Source organism: Haemaphysalis longicornis, unplaced genomic scaffold (genome assembly GCF_048455015.1).
Source record: "Haemaphysalis longicornis isolate Haplotype H1 unplaced genomic scaffold, Haemaphysalis longicornis Haplotype H1 scaffold_4, whole genome shotgun sequence".
NCBI lineage: Eukaryota > Metazoa > Arthropoda > Arachnida > Ixodida > Ixodidae > Haemaphysalis > Haemaphysalis longicornis.
Window position 1 is genome coordinate 223,164,744 of NW_027526361.1, and position 22,333 is coordinate 223,187,076.

Here is a 22,333-nt window from a genome sequence, read left to right on the forward strand (position 1 = left end):
TTTTTTGGATTTTAAACATTCTTGGTCGGTGCCAGTTATTATTGTCATGTGTTTTGCTGACCAGACGGGTTTCCGTCCAACCCTTGATTTTTTCAAAAGGAAACTTGGTGGTGCGGAACATAGGCTACGAATTCATCGTTTTAACGTGATTTAGAATGCGCGTGCGGAAACAATTAGGAATTGGATCTTGCAAAGACAGCAACGCAACAATCTCCTACAGCATATTCACTAAGGCCATAGCTGCAAGGATGTGCATGAATAAAACTTTGTGTTCTAAATGATGGACAAGCTGCAGATCGCGAAATGATGCCTTTATGCACGTACCGGCGGTAGAATATCAGTGACCAGGTAAAATAACAGGATCTCGCTCATAGCAAGCACCGCTTAGAGTAATGGCAAGAGTAACGGACCACGTATCATAACCATGTTTGCAACACTATGTCTATATTTTGTGAAAGTTGTGATTGTGCGCCTAATTGACCGAATATCCATATTGTCATAGGTCCTTTTGAAGTGAGCGTGCTTTCTTTCTCAAATGGCTACCCTCTGTTGCTACGAGAATGTAACGAATCATGATACCGTACGTCAAAATGAGCCGGTTCTATATAAAAAATTCTGCAGAAACTTAGAGAATTACCTATAATGCGTAGCATTCTTAAACCGCTTCCTTGAGCGTGAGTTTTTAGTCACATTTTTTAAATTTTCTATATTCTGCCCACCAAATTATCTCCATTTAGGCTATTTATAACGATTCGAATTTGGAAGTGCGTGAATACTGCATTATTGTGAAAATGCATGGCGTTATAAGGTTTGCCATTTTCCGTAATTGTTTAATATTTTAGATGCGAAGCATCTCATGCTCGGGGCTTTTTCCATCCCTCCATTGTCGCTGTTGTCCGACGTCCGCACCCCCACTGAGCATGCCTGGCCAGGCACCGCTGATGATGATTGTGGCAGGATGCCCCTAGGGATTGGCCAACCAAAGAATCCATCACGAGATAGCTTCGCGTTCAACCACCGTCGTCAGCTTCCCGTAGGGGAACCCTGAGTACCACACCCCCACTGCGCATGCCTGGCCAGGCACCGCTGATGTTGATTATAGAAGGATGCCCCTTGGGATTTGCCAACCAAAGAATCCATCGAGAGGTAGCTTCGCGTTCAAGCACCGTCGTCATCTTTCCGCAGGGGAACCCTGAGTAGTATGCGAGGCATTACTCAGCTCCTCTCCGACACTCCTCTCCTCTCTGGCATTCCTCCTCTCCTCTTCGAAGGTCCTCTCCTCTCCGCGACTGCGCAACGAGTGGCAACACCTGCGGCTCCGCGTGCGATAATGCGAAGCAGCTTTAGGTTAGAGACGCGACGGTAGGCGCTGCATACTCCGCCGGGGGTGCCACTGTAGCACCGCGGTATAAATGACGCGCGCGCGCGCTCCGCTCCCTTCATTCTCCTCCCGCAACGCCGCGATCGAACTGAAAACTAATGGTAACTTGAATCGACCCAATGGCTGCTTCGCATACTACTCAGGGTGCCCCTACGGGAAGATGCTGAAATTTTTCTTATTTTTTATTTGTTCAAAATTTTGTTTGACCATGTACGCTGTTACAACGATTACATTTGCAATTTTCGGTAAATCTGCGTTATTGTGGAAATGCAGGGCATTACACGTTTCGCCATATTCCGTTTTTCTTTTTAGTTTCCTTATTTTTTCTAAATTTTGGCCCACCAGTTATCTCCATTTACGCCAATATAGCGATTGCAGGTGGAACTTCCGCGGTATCTGCATTTTTTGTGGAAATGCAGGGCGTTACACGGTCCTGGCGGTGGGGTGGCGGAGGAGGGGTGTGCTCGGCAAGGAATTCTGCGCATTAAAACGCGGATGGAACATTTACAAAATTATAGCCACACTCGTTGTCATCTTGATAGTCATCATCACACCAAAGTCGTCGTCTTGTTAAGCGGCAGCACCAGTCCCCTTCTCACAGAAGTAAGGCGCCGTTGTAGGCAGAGAGAAACACACAAGCACTGGTGATAGCACAGAACGAGCGTAGTGGCAGTACTAAGCTTCTTCTTTGCCACTCGTTTGAACCGTGGCGATAGGGACCTTCCAGCTTTTGTAAAATGTGAGTGCTCCCACTCTACGAGCTCCTCTTTGCGCGACACGTTTTGATGCGTCAATGGCCCCCTTTCAGGACAAGCCACGACTGGAGAGCCTGAAGGATTGGTCTTTCTCAAGGATCATCGTTATCGACATCCTGCGCACGCGCAAGCAGGATCTCATCTGCAGCGCACGGCATACTTTCTCCGGCGAGTGGGCCATCCTCAAGATCGTATGGAAGAAGCATTTCCGCTCGGTAATTAGACCCCAGAAATTTGCAGATATAGGTCCAACAAATGTGCACGAGCTTTTTTGAGCATTGAAGACTACGAATTTCTCGATGTCGACCATAAGAAAACACTCACAGCGATAAGTTGATAGAATCTATACCAGCGGGGGTTTTTAAACTTAACATCACACAAATCTTAGCAAGCACGATGGAAACGGTGTGAAGACCACGAAAGAGGATGGAAACATTTTTTCAAAACGAACATCACGCGTTCTTAAGAAGACAAAACGTGCAATCTATACATCAATTTGCTTTGACCATCGGGGACGGGGCGGTTTAGAACTGTGTTGCTATTGCTAGCGGGTGTTTTTTTTTAAGTTCAGAGGCATTAATTTTACTACATGTTAAGCCACCTTTCTAATGTGTAATATCAGGGGGAAGGCGCGGTTATTTTCCTGAACTGTGCAAGGTTCTGAACACAGTGCGATGAAAACCATGAGGAAAACAGAGTAACCTTAAACATAGTTTACGTAGTATCGCATCGCGAGCGTAGCTTCATGGTGACATGGTCGCAATACTGCATGGTGACATGGTCGCAAAGATTCATGGGGACATGGTCGCAGCATGTGAAATGTGTGGTACGTGTTATTCTTTTTAGGCATTTGCCTTGGTGACTAGCCACTGGCGTGTTGGGCTTCTGAGGCAACGCTGCCGGTATAACATAGCGTGACGTGTCAGCCGCCTTACAATAAGAAAAAAAGGGAGGCCGGACTCGTGTGCCGAGCAGAGAAACACACTTCTTAGGGACCCTAAACAGTGCAGGCGTAGGGCCGCCACCTTGCGGATTCTGTACACACCCTGTAAATGGTTTTGCATAGTTAACGTGAATCTGCGCTGTTGGCCGCGTAGTACTCAGGCCGGCAGCACGCGGAAAGGCTAGAGAGAGAGACGGGCATGAAAGGCAGATGAAAAATGGCTGTCTCGCCATTTTAACCTCACGCGATAGGCAAAGCTATACAGGTGGCGTTGTGCCAAACAAGCAACACGGGTTAGATCCTCCCGCTGGTTTTTTGCTGAGAAAAGCAAAATAAGGCAAAAATGTCTTTGCGTCGATATTTTGGGGTAAGGCGAAGATCTCGGGGTCAGTAATTTTAATCTGTTGCCCTCCACTACGGTGCGCCTTACAGACCAGGTGTTGGCGAAAACACATAAAAACTTCCAAAACCTATGTTGCCTATGATGCGTCGTAGCTGCAAGTGAGCAGTTCATCTAGGAGAGAGCTAGGCTTACCAGGGCACTAACACGTTGCTGTCAGGTAACGTTGTGAGTGTTGCCGATGTGTCTGGCTTTTCCCATCCAGCAAGTCTCCAGGAGTGTGCCCAGCACTTCCCAAACACGCTTTATGCTGAAAATATATTTTTCCGTACCTTCCGCGGTAGCTCAGTGGCTAAAGCGTTGTGCTCGTGAACACGAGGATGCGGGTAAGATTGCCGGAAGAGACGGCCGCTCCTGTGATGGAGGCGAAAAGCAATAACGCGCGCGTGTTGGAGATGTCGGCGCACGTTAAAGATCCCCAGGGGGTCAAAATTAATGCGGATGCCTCCACTACGGAGAACCTTATTACCGGTGAAGCGTAGGCTCGTTAAACCCCTCAATCAATCAATCAATCAATCAATCAATCAATCAATCAATCAATAAATCAATCAATCAATCAATCAATCAATCAATCAATCAATTCGAATTAATCAATCAATCAATCAGTTGTCCCTAGGTTTCTACTGCGTTCTCTCTGCCTAGGACTTTTGAAAATTCCTGGGCCTGGTGGGTAAGGTGAGCATACAGAGTTTGAGTTCCTGGTTCAATTGTTTTTCTTTTTTAATCAGAAACTTCGCTCTAAAGCATAACTCAGCATTACAAAGATTCCCGAATCGCCTAGGGAAGCACGAGGAGACCGTTGACAACACCCCTAAAGCAAATAAATCACTGTAGTGAGATAGGCGCCATGGTGCGGGGCCACACTTCAGGAGGTATTTGCACAAAGCCTGACAGAGCAGTGCAGGGTGAAATCATGTGACCAGCCATGGTAAAGACAGCACGAGCCAGGAAAAATTGCCAGTTGCCTGAAATAGGCACGTGGGTGGTTCACATGCCTGGTGCAGGTGACTGCTAGTAAAAACGCCACATGCAGATTATTGCTACGGAGGCGGGATTCCTCCCAGAGGGCGATGTCACAGGGAAGATCCGATTAAGGGAAAGTGGGCGGTGAAGAGATACGATAAAAGCGGGTCATGCCGATCCGAACTCTTGAAGGGCGGCTTTATCTGCGTTGCGTACATGAATGCTGAGGACCTGTTGGCCCACCTTTAAGTTATATTCAGTGAGGCTAGAGGACCTCATGGCCGTACGATGTTGAGTAAAGATTTAGGTTCTGCATTCCTTATTGTCCTCGAGTGGGGACGTCGTACAGTCTTTTCTCGATCTGAGAAGAAAAATTTCGTATCCACCTCAATGGAGGCGTATGGCTACATTGCATTCTGAATTTATTGTCTATGGCCGCAACTTCCTCTGAGGTTGGTGCCTTGTGGTCGTCTCAAAGTTCTCTCTCATAGTGGCTTCAAACTGCGTTATCTCTTTTCTGTAATGCGGCTTTTCACCAAAAAGAAGCTAAATAAATATTTGAAGCCACAAAAAACAATCAATAAATAAGCAATCCATTTAAAATGAATAAAAAATATGTACATTGACAGTGATATACGGATGCGGTGTGTGAAGGCGAGGTTCGGTGTAGTATGTCTGCTCACGCTGTTTTCGGTTACCGCAGCAATAAAGGGTTAATAATGAGTGTTGATGGATGACTATGGGCAGTGGCTTGTGTAATACCTTTTGAGTGTACTAGGGTGTGCACAATCCACATTCGCGGCCATGAAGACGCCAGCTAACTATATCGTTTGCCATATGGACAGCTTACAACTTTCTTCCAGGAATGTGTTCCCGTCTTCAAGGTGGTCTCTGGGTTTTCTTGGACAGTTAAGAATGGATCTGCTTACGTGCATTTTCCTTTCTGGCCTTATCTGCACCGATGTGATCTCGATGAGGGGCGTTACGTGGTAGGTTGGGCGATGACGTGAGCCGTGGTTGGGGTGGCTACAGCGTTATGACTCCATTTCCGTGCAGTTAGGAATAGTGATGAAAGGTTTGATGTGCATTTTTTACAAGGCGCATCCCTTTTCTCCTCATGAGGTATACGCGCACACAACCCCGACAGCTAGCGAGGCTCCGAAAAGAAAATCGGCACAATTTAATTACTCGGCCATTTTTATAATAGGCGACTCTTTCGAAGTGCATAGCATCACCTTGGCCCTTTTGTTTCTGTTATATCTTTTCTATTATAGTGTTTGGTCGTAGCACGTTTAAAGTCGGCGTGTTTATTGCAGCAAAACGAAGAGAAAGATGGAATTAAACCACAAACTTTCTCAGGGCTTTGAATGTGTCTGCTGTTAACTAAATGTGGTGACTTTGGTAGTGGTCAGTTACAGATCGGGCTGTGTTAAGCAGGTACGTTCGTAATGATCAGCGCAGACGAAAACCGGACAAAAAGAGTAAGGACGACACAAGCGACACAGCGCTTGTGTGTTCTGCGCTGACCATTATGAACGCACTCCAACTCGCCCACTTCGCTACCTTATTTAATCAGGTACTTGTCTCTCTCCCTCTATCTCTCTCACCATCTGTCTCTCTCTGCCTACTTACCAACCTACCTACGTACCTACCTATAGGTCTCTCTCTTCCTATCTTCATTTCTCTCTCTCCCACGTGTGCACACACCCACGCAGAGACGCATGCAGCAGTTGCAATTTGGGCTGCATTCCTGTCAAGTTGCAATGTGCCTTTCGGTTCTCAGGCCATCTACTTAGACATTAGATTTGGGGATAAAAAGATGCCTCCCAAAATGTAATCCCACCTGCTTCCCCGAGCGGAAGCTGCCTAGCTATGTATATCAAAACTCACGCAAGAAAGACTTGGAGGACGCCTGTAATGAGGATGCCACCCCCCGGAAGAGCCGTTTCAGAAAAACGATGATGCTGAATGCGATAGACTGGGTGATGAAGACTGTGAATCAGTGCTTGCATGTGACACGATGATGGTGTGCTTCTTAGGTGGAATGACCAGTCCAGTGGCAGCTCCGTACCAACGATGGCGCCGGTGCTCACAATATCTGAAATAAATTATCCATTCGATCTTTACCTTGCAGATGAAGCGCGAGATCATGCGAGAGCGCAAGGCTTGGGAGGCCCTGTCAGACTGCCAGTTTATCGTGGGGCTGAAAGCATTCTTTTCCACTTCCCAATGGTAAGCATGCACTACCGATACTCGCATGGGTTTCGCGCTAAGTTAAGGCACATATAAATGCATCGTGATCATACTCAGTTGCGTAGTGAGTTCTATAGAGAACATGCATATGAGCGTTAGCCCTAGGTCACGCACGGTTGCGCCAATCTATCAAGGATAACCCATATTGGGTAATCCGTAAACCTTTTATTGGAACCAGATACAGATGTTTTCTCTTCTCGCTTGTGAGGGAAAATTTATGCAATTATGTTGGTGCAGTGTTGTACGTGTTCATCTGAAACCGGAACGAAAGCGCCCTCGTTCCTAATTTTAAACGAGTTCTAGTTACAGTTTTCTTTAATGCGAAAGGAACGGGTTCCAGTTACACTTCGAACATTAAAACTTACGGTTACATTACGTTACATTTGATTTTTTATGTAAATATAGTGTCGGATGATCCCGGGGCGAAATAAAGAGAGCAATTTATAACTGACTTGGCACTGCGCATATTATACGAACATTAACACCGCGGACACTAATGTATCTGGGGATAAAAAGAATCCAAGGAAGAGATCCCAGACGAGTTTTTGCAGGGAGCACCGACAATACTCTAGACATGTCTAACGACAAGTTTGGGGCTCGTCTATTACAAAAGCAGCATATATGGTACTTTCCAATTCGGTCATCAAGCGCGCAGTCAGGATACCATGCTTCAGATGTGCACATTGAAGGTTAGTGACATGCATGAACTCAATTAAATTTGTTGCGCACGAAACCGCGCACAAAAGAACAAAAGAATATTACATAGACATTTAATCGTTGCTGATTCAGTGCTAGAGTATGAATGGGAAACAATGCCCGTAATGCATATTACCTTCTTAGTTGAGTCGCTTGTTTGAGCTCATAACAGTTGTATCTCGATGTTGGACTGGGACAGACGAACCTGATTTTTCGTCAACAGTTCGTTGGAAATATTGAAGAGCCGCTCCACAGAAGCGATAGAGTATACTCCCGTGTTGTACTTGAGGCAAAGGTGTTTCAGCCCCTCGACGTTCTTGATCTGCGACAGCGGGTAGGCAGCCGGTGCCAGCAGGTGCCGTGAAACCTCATCTTGTGCCTCTGCTGGAGGGGTTCGGCAACCGAATGAGAAGAAATCTTCTCCGGCGGACGAGGTGGCAAAATTTGCGCTGCATAGTTTGGCCACCGCAGCCAGCTCTGTCTTTATGTTGATGGTCACCTGGTAGCACACAGAACTGCCAGGGATCTATGATGGCTTTTTCTACTAGCTTCAGTCCCCCAAACACTTGACATCAAAACAGCCTATCCTAGCAACAAAACGATTAGAGGAGGAACGCTGTTCCCTCTGCCATTCCTTTATGCACCTTAGGTGTTACCGTTGTAGTTCCATCGACCCTTAACAAAACACTAGCGTTCCTCCGTTTCTCCACCCAAAAAACTGGTTCCAGGCACACCGTTCCTTGGAACGCCGTTCCCTGCAGCACTGTCTCCGTGCCAAAGGCAACCGTTATGTATACCTGGAGAGACCAGTATAAAGTTTAACCGTTCTTCAGTAACATCACAAATTTTCAAAACAAATGTTGTATGCTTTTATAGCAACTCTTCATACCTATAGCCCGCAGTGGTTAAAACTAGTTGTGAGTACGTCGAAAAAAAGCAGACAGCATAAGCTTTGCGGTAAAGCAGTTTTTTTCGCGACTGCCCGTAGCTCCTAATCTAAGATAGATATTCTGGTAAAAAGCGGAGTGATTGGCCGCTATACCAGCATTTTACCAGGGTAGCAGTTGACTACATGAACGCAGCCTAAATTTCTTACAACGCAAGGAAGACTGTATCAACTTTGCAGAATATATCAAGCTTTAAGTCCAGGTCGCTCCAGAAAAGCGAACATACAATGCTTCGCTGAGTGTTAAGCTAGTAGAAAATCTAGAGCTAATTGAAGGCGGGAGAAGAGTCAGTGAAGTTAATATAGGGACTAAGGAATTAGGATCAACCTAATCGTTTATCAGGCAGCGTAAAACCAGCGTGTGACAAGCACTTTCCCTGCCAGGTGAGTAGCACAGCAGTCAGCTACAGATCTGCGAACGCTTTTCTAATTAAGTAATGCCGTCGCAAGACATGATATTGTGAGAATTTGGGGGACGCTTACTGCATGAGCGCTATACTAGAAACAGTCATTTAAGCTGCTTGACATAATTAAAACTAAATGAAAATGAAAACTGGCTATTCATATTATACTTTATATTTCTGTTACTGTCGCCACTGGCTTATGGCCCAGTAGTCTGGAGCACTACGTTTATTGTTTCGCGAGTCACAAGTTCGAATCCCCTTGTGGGCGAGTTTCTTGTTTTGAAGTTGATAGATTTGTTTTGGGGCAATGTTTTCTACACTGAGTTCCCCACTTTTGCGCTGTAACGTTCATTGCTCGATGAGCGAGTTCTCAGAACGCCTACAGACTGAAACTGACGCGCTGGCGAGTTCTCATTGGCGGGGTGTTGCCATAAGCACGGAGTGCTTGTGGGAAAAGCCCCGAATCAGCCTACTCTCGGCCTGGTCCGAACATGCCTCTTACGGTACAGGAACGAGTCAGGAAAGCTCCTAAAGTGGAGGAAAAGCGCATCGAATTTGGGCGTCTTCAGTTGCGCGGAAGGCGGTCATGCGGTTTAGGAGGTTGTTGCGATTCCAAGTTGTGGTTAGTGGTGCTGGAAGCGGTGCTGGTAGGCTTATCTGACGCATTTCACAGCTGACAACGTGGCAGAAGCGTGCTATACCGATTATTGAGATACCGAGAATGCCCATTCAACGATAACGTTGGATACCAAGCATGTTGCTCCCACAGAACGGAAGCACAAACTGGTCTGAATTCTAATCTTGGATATCGTCCAATCACGTAGAACCTTGTGTTTACGTCACTACAATTACTTGGTAAGGCCCCCGCAAACCACGTATGGTAATTTTTCTTCTTTTAGGTTTAATAAAATAAATACCGCCTTATCACCCTAATAAACAATGAAACGTGTGCTTATTTAAGCCAATCAACACAGTGCCAACGGAAACAGGAGCTTGACATCTCCACTTCTGGGTCTGCGTGAAATAAGTAGGGTAACAAAACACTCACGACTCACAGCACGCTTGGTCCGACCTCAAGTTGTGGTTTTGGACCTGTGGAGTACTTCGCTTTGCTTTCAAGCGTGGTTTACATCTGCAAATTTACCCTCGGTGGGTAAGCAGCACACATACACCCAGAGTATGTGGCTCATGCTAAATAACAAAAAAAGAGTAATGCAAACAACAAGCTTTGCATGACATCACCTTCAGTGCAGTAGCCCAAGGCATCACGCGTTATACCCAAGAAAACGTAAGACATATAGGCGTTTACAAATAAATGAAATTGCGAAAAACGTTTGTGTGAAACAAGATTGTGAATAAAAAGCAATTAATTATCTTTCAAGCAAAGCAGAGCGTAGTGCTAGTGAGAGTTGAGTGGGTGTTTAGGTTATGCGAACCTACTCATCAGTGGCCGAGCTTTCATACTACGGATGAAATCTTGGAAATCGGCGTCCGTATCGTTTGTCAAGGCTGGGTGTTGACTTTCAAAACGCACCCGCCAGCATTCAAAACTTTCCCTTTATTCAAGTTATGCAGTGCTTCTCTGGCATGAATAACAATGCTGCCAAATCTGACCGGTGTTTTTCAAACGAGAAAGTTAGATACACGCGTGGCTCTGTCGGTAGTCTGCTATATAAGGCCTTCAATTTTCAGTTACGTTTTCGTTGCCGAATATTACGAAGGATGCACCCTGCAGAGCCTTCTGGAGGAAGGTGCCCTACGAGAAGACGTCATCGTAAACATTGTGGCCAACGTGACGTTTGCTCTGAAGTACGTGCACGACAGAGGTGAGATGTAGCCAAGTCCTGCCTTTATTTACGTCTGTGTTATACTTTGTGCATAACACCTAGCAGGTGCCCCGTAAACAGAAAAAAAAATATTTGTTTAAAAGCGCGCTGTAAAAAGGTAAATTTCCTTTGCTGCTTTAAATAAATATAAACACGTTTGACGGCAGGGGTTTCATGTAAGGAATTACCCCACTTTCATTGCATTGAATTGTAGAAAAGTGTTACTATTTGCTGATCGCATTAACAAATACGGTGGAAATTAGCGGAGCACCACGGTGACTGGTATGCCACCCCAATTGCTCAAGCTCACACCCTTGCTATCGAACAGTCTTACTACAGCCATTGTAAGCTAATTGTAGGTTGTGGTGGCGGTGGCGGCGGCGGCGGTGGCGGCGACGGCCAGAAATTGCTCCTCCGTAGCGACCTCACATCGTATTGAAAACATGGAAAGTGATCAGTGGTCACTTGGATAGCAAATATTCCCACCAGAGACGAGACGCGTCTCTTACGCAACTCCAATGACCCCTACGAAAACTAATGTTCCCCGCTAAAGCTTGTAGCCATCCTTGCTTTCGGACCCCGGGAAACAAGTTCGTCCGCTCAAGGTTGGGCTCGGAACAGTCGATATAGTGGTGACCAATGTACCCACGAACACCGCGAGAGAGGCACAAAAAAGATAAGGCAACACGGACATCTTATAGTCAGGCTGGTGAACCCGGTGAGGCCGTTTTCACTTCGTGGAGCATATATGCTTCGGTTCTTTTCAGCCCCTTCGTACGGCAGGTTGATATGCCTGGTGTCGCAGCTGCTGGGAACGATCGCGACCGCGGAGCGGATTTTTTTTCATGCCCAGTGCAAATATTTCCTAGGCTTACAGGGTGAACCTTATGGTTTAATCTACCGGAAGTGAATGTTTTGCCGTAGAAGCTGCGCTTTACACACTGTCATCTTGAAATCGACTGCCATCGCAATTTCCAGCGATTCGAACTCAGCTCTTCAGCTGCTGCAGCGCCGTATGTATGCGGAAAAGCCACGCCAGCGATCCTTGTGCCTTCTTAAGCGTCCCATGTGTCAAGGTGTTCCTGTGAAATTTCAGTGGTTCTCGTTGGGCGTCCCTATAACGAGAAGTTAACGTGCTGACAGCCTAAGCCCTCATTCACACAGCCGTTTTTCGCCCCGTCACTTCACTGTCACATCACCGTCTTCCGTCATGGGCGACGGTTTCTCGGACGATTTCTTGCCGAAAACGGAGCGACTGTGACGGGAAGCCGAGCTCTACGTTCCTGTTCCGTCAACGCGACGAGACCACGCCCCGTGGTACACCAGCCAATCCGAAAACATTTTTTACGGCTTAATTTAGCGGAAAGAGCCCAAGTAGACATCTAAGCAATTTCTTTACTTTTGAGAGTAAGCACGCTCAATTCTCAGCTAAAATGATCGCTAGGCAGACGGCCCTGTACTCTGATGGAGAGCTCCAGTACGAACGCTACTCCGTTTGCGTCTCCGTCGCGGTTTCTTGACGTGACGGTGCCGTGACGGAGAAGGTGACGGCTGTGTGAGTGAGGGCTTATCATTGAGAGCGATGTGCGACTTTTACTCGCAAGCGCACTCGTCTCTATTCAACTGAGACAGCGAGTATGCGGAGTCGCGCTGTGTCTGTTACCTTCCTCGTCCTCGTCTTTCTTGCGCTGGCTATTTTCTATCACCATGAACCAATACCAACTCGCCCAGCTTGCCATCTTCGCGCAGTCACCACTCATAGGAAGTTCGAAGGTGCTGTCTCAGTATTTATTTCGTTTGCGATTCCAGTACAGCGGAACCCCACTGATGCGTCCACTTTACTTACGATGACCCACTTCTTACGACGGATCACCTCGGTGCCGGCAAACTCCCCATAGAAATAATGCATTAAAAATCCCGATCATATGACGCTCGGGAGCACGCGGTCCGCTTCATGCGACGGACACTGGCGCAGGTAAACCGGCGCTTTTCCCGTATGTTACGCCGCTTCGCCACCTTGTCCTGAACTTTATTCTTAAGCCCCGTTTGACGCTGCCTGATCTGCAAAGGTGCGCAGGCTCGTCAGACCACCAACTGAACAGACGCAAGCAAGCAGGCGGGAACTCGTGAGCGGGAGTTAAATTGTGACAGCCCCGTATTGTAGCAGTACGCCACCGCACCAACCGCGAGAAGTCGAAGTTCAGGTGGCAGGTGGACGTGAGTTTGAAGCTCCCGTTGAGCCGCCGATCGCGGAAAAGACATCCGACGCAGCCCCACGGCGATGGCCGGACAGCCGCCTTCCCCGCACGCTCGATCCAAGTTTCTTGCTTTCACGACTCTTCCGCATATCTCGGCTCTCTGCTTATCGAAAGCTGTGTTGCCACTCCGCTATTTTCTTCGCTCTAGGGCCTGAATTCACGCGCGTCCGTCGCAAAGGTGGGCGATGGGGGGAGACACGTACCCGTTGGCACCGCAATTTTGGGTCTCTCGCTAGCCGCCGCAGCGACTGTAGGAAGAACACGCTACAACTTTCGCCGCAACAGGGTTTGCTCGCAAAGGTTGAATTATCTTATCTATTTCGCGTTCATGAGTCTTGTGGGAAATGAAAAGAGCTATGTGTTGAGCACTATGACCCAATAGCGATGGCGTGGTTCCGTTCATATGATGTCTCCACCATGCACGGCAATGGTGTTTTTTGTTCATCTCCGCCTTGTACTATCGTTCGTTACGCTTGGCATTGGGAGTTTCACACTTGCATTTTCTTCTTCCAGTTTGCGCGACCACGGCGGTTTTATATCGCGTAGTGCGCGGCCCTTGGTTGTCGGGCTAGCTGGACATGTGCCATATACGGGAAGGGGAGCACAATGTAGGCGTTGCTTTTAACTTGGGAGTTCAGCTAAAGGCTCGCAAATAACACACGAACGCGCTAAATATAGTATTTTAAATAAGTTCTTAGCCCACCTGTCGCGTGTGACCGTCTACTAGGCCGGCATTTACCCGCACTCCGGTCGTACGACACCCCAGTCAAATGACAGTTTCTCGCGGTCCCTTGAAAGTCGTATTATCGGGGTTAAGATGATCGGTATTAAGATAAAGCGCGCGACATTTTTATTTCAACGGAAGATGTGGTGCTGCTTGTAGTGATGCAGGTTGCAAGCATGCCCATGGGTGTTTTGATCCAGTTATGTAAACAAATATTTAACACTACGTGGCAATCCTTGCAGTTCAGTAACAATCAGACTTAGAGCACATATGTTCTGTGTGAGCAGAAAAGGGCTAAAAAGCGACAACTATATTTCATCAGAATGAAGCTAAGGTACGTAAGTTGCTACTGTAGCGTCCCGTAAAATGGCCCCAGATTGGCGTGGACACAGTTGGAAACAAAAAATTAGCAGTGGCTTAGCTCGGCTATGCCAGGGTATTTGTAGCGCGAGCTAAGGTTCAGCTGGTTATTCTTCGGTTTCCTGGTTGTCTAGGATTAGCTGATTATGCTTATTGCTGCTAAAACAATTTCCAATTCAATACAATTCAATCCAGTCCAATCTAATCCAATCCAATCAAATCCAGTCCAGTTCGGTCCAGTCCAGTCACTGGTCCTCGCGCATTCGCAGCACGGCTCTCCAGGAGCAATGCGAAACGGCTGTCATGCGGCTCTTGCGAAGCGTCAGACTTAGCTGCTGCTGCATAACGGAGGCGCACAGCTAGGCACGCGCCGGCGCCAGTGCGTCTGCCGCGGCTATGACGTCACTCCTCTGCAATGCGCAGACCGGCGAATGTGCAGACCCACTTCTCTACACACCCGTACTCCAATTGGATTGAATTTCAATCCAATAAAATCCAATTTAATACAATCCAAGCCAATCCAATCCAAGCCAATCCGATCCGATCCGATCCAAACCAATCCAATGCTCCTCACGCTTGCGCAGAACGACCCTTCGCGGCACACGCGAAACTGCTCTACCTCGGCCAGTGTAGCTTACGCAACAAAACACGCTAGATAAGCGCTGCAGATCACCATATGAAAAGGTATTCTAGTGGGATATATTACGTCTTCACCCTCTATGCCAAAGTCGCGGACTTCCGATGGCTGTTAGTGGGTTTATCGCCTTAGTATCTGATGGCCAGATTTGTGACCGCACAGTATCGCACTCTGAAACCGTATTCCCAAGTCCGTCATTTTATTTTCCACTACTTTGTTGTTTGTTACTAACTTCACTAAATATACCCCCCAAAAATTGTATGACAGTTAAAAATCAAAACATACACGCATTTGTCCCTAGGCACCAGGGGAGAAATACGTGGCTTTAATTTTCTTCACGCAACCATGTGTAATTATTACTCCAGTTCAACGTGTTAATCAGATTCAGGAAGGCTTTGCGGTGGAACTTCCGGTAGGTTGCACAAAATCAGATAAAAATTGATAGATGAAGTTGCATGAACATATAAAAGCTTCCAATACCTTGATATAGAATAAGACCCATAAGTCTATACCGCCGTTTCAAAGCTTCAAAACGCAAAAACAAAACCTCCCACCCATCTATTTTTTGCAACCATAACTTCCCATATGTACCGTCTTTTCTTTAACATAAAAAAAATATATGTTACTTTGCAATCTATGCTCGCCGTTGCGTTCTGCGAGGTCCTGGTGGAGTGGAGCCCAAGAACAGGAAAAAATGACGATGAAAAGCTCCGCTGCGGGAAAAATGCAAGAACAAAGGAAGGACTGCGCATTACACTTCAGTGGCACCCTTACCGAGAAGACGTACACTGACGCGGAACAAACTTAAAATATAATATATGTGTTTTAATAGTATTTATGAAAGCGAGAAAGACACAGCGAGAGAAAACAGTTAACACCCGGACATGCTCACCTCGCAGTAACAAGCCAACCCTGATTTTAATATAGAAAAAATACCAATCCTTTGTCGCGCTGCATGGTTTTCTTCTTCGGGCTATGCGCCCTTATTCAGATCCAAATGAAAAGCAGTTTCAAGACGCATTCATTCTTACAATCTCATTCACGAGGCTTTTAATTATAAAACCATTATATACCATCACACTAAAGTCTGTTGCTTGGGAGAATCACTGATTGCGCAATCCACTCGAAAAGCAAAAGTAACAGCGCTGTGCTGCATATGCTGCGTTTCTTGCTGCACAGACAGGGTCTACCGGAACATTTCGCTTTCAACGATCCTGGTCGACATGAACGGAGTAGCTCGCCTGTTCGACTTCGACACATGCTCGGTAAGTGGCATCCGCAGAAATCAGTGCGCAAATTCATCTGCATGTCCATTATCTGTTTTTGTTACAAATGAAATACAACTGACATGAGGCAGACAGGAGTTTTTTTACTTACCAGTGACAGGACCAAGAATAAATGAAGGGCAGAACGCAGGGACTACAAAACACCCATGATACTTCCTTCTGTTCGCGGGTAAGCCTGATCCTGCGCAAACTGCAGTACTGCATAAAGAAGCATTTTATGTGCTCAGAAAGGCCTGCGGGTATACATTGGGTGCACAAAGCGCTGTATAGGAAAGGGAGCCTGCAAAGGCAAAGCTTACTTCTACATGGTCCACGGCCATGATGTTTGATATAAAGCGGTTTTTATTGACCCTGGAAAAATTTGCTTCCCCGCCTCAATGAATATGGGTTTGAACGTGACGTCATGTTTAAAGACGCCGGTGTAAGTCAGTTCAGCTTTACAAGACCAAATATCTGGAGCCTTCATATTTTCCAAAATCTTATATTACCCCTGAGAAAAAGCCCCCACAGCAATGCATGTTTCTTAAGAATGAAGTCGACACTACTGAAGACTCTGTAAGGTTGGTGTGCATAAGCTGGCTTTCGTGCATTAGTTTGCACAGTAAAGTTTATTAATCTAGAAATGTATGCGTTGCAAATAGGGCTCGATAACAGCAACGCGAGCGTAATGGTAGACGGCGTTCTAATACTAATGCAGCGACCGGCGAGCGTGCAAACGGTATTGCAAGGTGAAATTCTAGTTAGACCTATAAATTCTGTAAAGTTGACAAAAGCGTGAACACAGGGATAGTACAACTGAGAATAAGTCGAATAATGTTGTTGCAATCGAATAAATTTCTGAAGCATGCCCAGCTAGGTTTTCATGTATTTCATGCCCGAAACAAAAACTCCAGAGGCTCCTCGTGTCTTTAAATATACAGGCGTCGTATAGCTACACACGTTGCAAAGCGAAAATCAGCAGTTTCGGCACGCTTTCACCACCAAAGTTGCTTGCCGCTCAAAACACACTGTGCACCTCAAACCTGTGTGCCGCAACACTTGGATGTCCGCATTGTGCAGATTAGTCAATAATAGGCCACATTTTTAAGGTTAATATGACCTAGACCTCAAAAGGATACGTGTTATCACTTGCATGTCCATTTTGAGCGCATTAGTTATCAATAAGCACCCATTTCAAGATCAATGCATTCATCAGAAAAGCATTTGCATGCATGTATTGGTTATTTTGAAGAATGGCTTGAGAACATTTTATTAGCCAAAAAAGACACAGAACAAGAAAGAAGCATTCATGGCGGTCGCTAGCGACGATTGAGGGATGACCGCCGCAGCAATGAAAAAGGAATTTTGTTCCTACCGTTTACCAAAATTTTGTGTATCCGCTACGTCATGTGCTAAAAACTGTCGCCCGTCCGCCAGAAGCACAGAGTGAAAAGGTTGAATATTTAATATCACTTCGTAGCGAAATTTTTAATCTTGGCCCCAAACTGCAGAGTAACACCAGTGTTTCGTAATTGGACGTTGCCCCTAAGGCAATACTTATATTCAGATAATTTTCGAAGCATTGAATATTGAGTAGCTGTAGGTGGTTAGAGTCGTTCCTTATGAATTCAACTACTGCTTTTAGGCCAGCCTTCAATCTCAATGGTTTCAAATCCTTCGTGCGTAGTTGAAGATGCACTCATCCAAAGGGTGCAATCGCGTCCCATTGCATCTAACTTCCCACATGTTAACATGTGTGAAGTAACTTCTGCACGACGTCATGAGATATGTTCGTGCCGAGTCTTGTGCTTTTTTCCAGGCTTTCACGCCATGCTGTAAGACCCTCGAAATGAACGCACATCTTATTCAAGGGCACCCTCTAAGAATCAAACGCATTTGGTTTTGCCGCTGAATCACTGAACTAGATTTAACATTCTTTGAGCCCCGCTAAGTTGAATGTGCAGTAAAATATATTTTCTCCAGTCCACACTTAAAATGGGCTGGTAGGGAATGTAAGAATGAAGCAAGAAAACTGTTCCTATTTATGACACACTTGACAGGTAAGATGCCATTACGGTGCTAAATTTCACCCATTTATCGATTCTGATCAGCTCAAAAGCAGCCGCTTTAGGAGGCATGGGATTCTGTTGTCATGAGCGTGGTTACCTCAATTAGAGCTTTTACATACGTAATGCTCAAGTTTTTTTACAAAATTCTTTTGTGGCAGTGACATACTTTCTATTGCGCACTATCACATATAGAGTGAAGACCGCATGAAGTGCGAGAAAGGGCTTTATATTTTGCTATACCACAAATAAAACGTAATAACCGTATTAAAAGCCAGAAAAGGCTGTAGGAAGAGTTAACCTTCGAATTTTCGGAGCCTTCTACAGGGTGCATTTTGGCAGGAAGAAAGAGTATCTATGCCTAGTACCGCTGTTTTTATTGAATTATACGTGAGTGGAATGAACGTTTCATCATAAAAAATAAATAAAGATAAACATATTTAAAATACATAGAGTTCCGGTACCATTTGTTGTATCTGAATATAGAGCAATGCATTCGTGTGTTATAGCTGGTAGCGATACTGCCAAAATTGATGACAAAATTTTGACAACAGTTTGAGTTCACGTGTTTTCTCTCCCCTCTGTTATATTTCTTTGTGCCTGTAGCGCGGCAAGACGTCGAGTAGCCGTACTGGTTCCATACCCTACATGGCACCGGAAGTTTTGAGGATGGAAGTGTACGGTAAGATTTTGTTTAAGTGGCACTTCTCGTAAGTAGCTTCGCCAAAGCGATGTTCATTCACGTTCACGGGTCAATTACCCGCAGCCAAAATGAAGAAAAGTCGCAACGACATATTTTGGAAGCCGAACTATTGAAGAGTGGTTACATAAGCGGATCACCGTTTTGTTGAGAGGAAAGCCAATTTATCAGCTGCAGCTAGCTTTATGAACAGAAGTTTCTTAAGTAGAAATTTTATTTCATATTTATATGACCGGGAAGCGTTTTTATCTTCACTGATACACCAAAGAACCAAACGGGTTTAGAGCATTTTAGTTTTGGTGGGAACTTCGCTGATGCTAGGACTACCTTGCTTAGTTAAAGGAGGCAGAGTAGCGCTCACAAAGAATCTAGAAGATACTTGAGTGCGGTAAAATTGAGTGTATTCTTTTTGTTCGGCATACCCCTGGGCTACGAGGAATACGAAAGGTTCCTAGATTACGCCAATTTTTCTTGTTATCTAATAAGCAAAAGCGCCTGATGGTAGTGTACACTTGTATTCGCGATGGCGGCATAGTTGAAAAGATTGTGTGCAATTCATGTAGTAAAAAGTGTACGCAAGTGCTGAACGAATTCGCCCGGCGACGGTCCGCGTTCAATTCTATGTACATCTTGAAATGCAAAACTTGACATTTAACAATACATTACCAATATCTCATTGGCTAAGGCGTTGTGCTGCTGAGCACGAGGTCGCGGGTTCGATTCCCGGCCGCGGCGGCCGCTTTTCTGATCGAGGCGAAAAACGCCCGTGTGTATGAGATTTCGGTGCACGTTAAAGATTCCCAGGTGGTCAAAATTAATCCGGAGCATTCCACTACGGGGCGCCTCATCGCCTGCGTTGCGACGGCGCGTAAGGCCTACAATCAATCAATCAAATCAATAAATATCAACCAATATCTCATTACTTGCGCAAGTGTACACTGCAGATCGTTTTCTGTCGAAGGGACCAAAACTTGCTCCAGCGGGTAATCCTTGAAGGCGCCTGCCAGAAGCAACAGTTGGGAGGAGCTACGGCTTTGGTGCTGACAATGCATTACGCAATCGCAATAATTTTGTTGAATTGTAGACGTATACAGGTGAAGATCGATCATGATGTCGAAAACTTCACCAATGCGGCGCGGATGGCGTTTAACAAAACTGGTTTTTGAGCTAGCTAGTGAATGACCTAATTACAAAGGGGAGACACTAAGCAGAGGACGAAGTCGTGAGCGACAAACGACATATATGGGTGTCCGTAAATGTCGTTTCTATCACTTTCTTCCAGGCAAAGATATTTTTTTCCAGTTTCTAACGGGATCTGTACGTGGGCAGTGTTTCAATTTGACATTCCAGAGATAACTGCGGTACCGATAGCAGACATTTACAAGGTTAGGCTGTCGTACCCAGCTTTACAGTTTGTTGGGCTTGTAAGTAACCTCGAGGGAGTTGCTACAACGGCGACTCCATTAGGGTGAAAGAGTTGCAGCGTCTAAAGAAGCTGGCATGGACCTTCAAAGTCATTTTGTTTTCGTGCAGGCATGATGCCTCTGCAATGGCCAAAGTGACTCGGTTGGACCTTCTTTGCACTAATTTACCCTCATCGCCTCAATTTGGTTAAGTGCAAATTAAGAATGTCTCGCCGCGCTGCTTCAGTTGACGCCGGCCGCGACGGGATAGTGGCTATATATGAAGCTGCTCCCGTGTAACAGCGCTTTGTGCAGTGAGAGTTTATCTAGTGTCCTAGCAAAATAACAGGTAAAACTTATTACGTTAATCCTTTTGGGTCTTACCTTTACAAATCTCTCATAAGGTTGTTAAACAACCGAAAAATTGTGGTTGTGGGCTCAATTAAATTGCGCTGAATCGCGTTCTCACTTCTCGTACAATTAGAAACAACAGGTCGCTCCTCAAAGTTAACCGTTTATTTGCGGGAGCGTGCTTGTTGTTTCTGCCATCACTGTATGTCTAATTTTTCTCGAGTTTGCACAATTTTTTAGTATGCTTTACCTTGTCCTTTTTTATTTCAGAGAACTTGTAGACAAATGTTTACCTACACTAACAAAGAAAGAATTTATTTTTCATCCTATTCGAAACGATCCGAAGGCCCTGACATAGGATTCACCGAATTGTAGTTCTAAAATATTCATTCGGTCATCGGAAATGAAACAACACATGCGACTTATGATACACCCGGAACCCGCAAAGCAAGCTTACATGAACAGGCCGTTCGAGAAAAACACAAATTAGAGGCATCAGTCTCCCCTTTGTGCTTTGGGCATTCCCTTGAACTCGGCGCTTGCGACTTTCGCGCATCGTTGTTCGGCCTTCCTACAAACGCTCTTTTCGTTGCCTACCTGCGCATTTTTACATGCTACTGTGCAGGGTGACAAGCTCGCCTTGTCACAAAAAAATTGGTGTGCTGTTGAGCTGTGTAATTGCTCTGTGTGGTGTGTCTAGAAATATTTTTTTGCGTAGAAAAATCTCCGTTTCTAGTTAAATCCGAATTGTCGCGCTAACCGCTGTTTTCATGTTTGTTCTTTGTGAGCTCGCTCTATCATGGTTTCCTAATTCTTCTTTCAATCGCTTCTTTTCCTTCTTTCTTCTTACTCCATTTTTTTTTCAATCCCCGAACTTCATGCCCCCACTATACGTAGATTACCGATTACCATATTAACATAGCATCTTTCAATTCAATCAATTCAATGATAATTTATTGTAACCATATACATTACCATATAATCAACAAAGATTTATTCAGTTCAATCGATTCAGTGTTTTTTTTTTTTCACAGAAACATGTTTCTCTATGCAGTCTTGTGACTGCATTGCAAAGCGTTATAATGAACTCTGTGGGCGTGTCTGCAAATAAATAGAAAAAAAATGTTGCACCGACGCTAAGTAACGCTCGAACGTGGTTTACAAGATTGTGCTTTCATACACATATTAACTGCGCTGTTATATTGATGTTCAGTGTTGCAGTAAGAGGGAAGCCTTTTACGCACTTATTCTAGAGGCCTCATGTCTTTCCCTATTCATCCAGATCGTAGTGCTGACTACTGGTCGCTGGGAATCTTGACGTACGTCCTCCATGTCCGGCACACTCCCATGTCAATATACTCGGCGAAGACTAATCTCGACTGCTGGGTCGACCGGGACTACATGTACCAATGTAAGCGTTCATGAATCTGAGCCTCGGTGCTCAGGTTCTTTCAAATTACTGTGCACGGCGTCCAGTGAAAAGCATAAATGCTGCCAGTGTGGTATTAAAATAATTCACACATGTCGTTCATTTTATGAACGATAGAGTAAAAAAGCCACACAAATTAATAAAACTTTTTTATGGCTGTTCAAGATTGCAACAACTCGTTTGGTTTAGCCGCCACCCTTGGTTTAGACGCCACCCTTGCTTTGGTTTAGCCGCCACCCTTAAAGCGCTCAGAGAACAAGTGGATAAGAATTAGTACGATTGAAGGCCACGCGCAGGATTAGTAGCCCATCGTCAGAAAATTGGAAAAAAATTCTATAATAAAATACGTGAGAGTATGAGGCTACTTTCCTTCGAAACTGTTTACAGCCTGTCGAAAGGGAATAGGGACGATTGATTGGAAAAGACTGCGAAATCTGGGACATCAGTAATTGCTCAAGTCAGGACATGCGGCCTACCGTTGTATTCTTCGGTTATGGCGGATACCTGCAAAAACTGTTTCAGGTTGTGTGCACAGAAGCGGTCACTCATTTGGTAAAAGGAAATATTTGGCGT

General features: G+C 45.5%; 1 protein-coding gene across 1 annotated transcript in view; it reads left to right on the plus strand.

The window, feature by feature from the left end:
• LOC144178081 (atypical protein kinase C-like) overlaps positions 1-22,333 on the plus strand; it is a 36,155-nt gene that overhangs the window by 9,509 nt on the left and 4,313 nt on the right. Inside the window, exons 3-8 of the mRNA XM_077705609.1 lie at positions 2,190-2,351; positions 6,577-6,674; positions 10,434-10,567; positions 15,726-15,811; positions 18,484-18,559; positions 21,614-21,742. Coding sequence (XP_077561735.1) covers positions 2,190-2,351; positions 6,577-6,674; positions 10,434-10,567; positions 15,726-15,811; positions 18,484-18,559; positions 21,614-21,742 — 685 coding nt within the window. The remainder of the gene's footprint in view (positions 1-2,189; positions 2,352-6,576; positions 6,675-10,433; positions 10,568-15,725; positions 15,812-18,483; positions 18,560-21,613; positions 21,743-22,333) is intronic.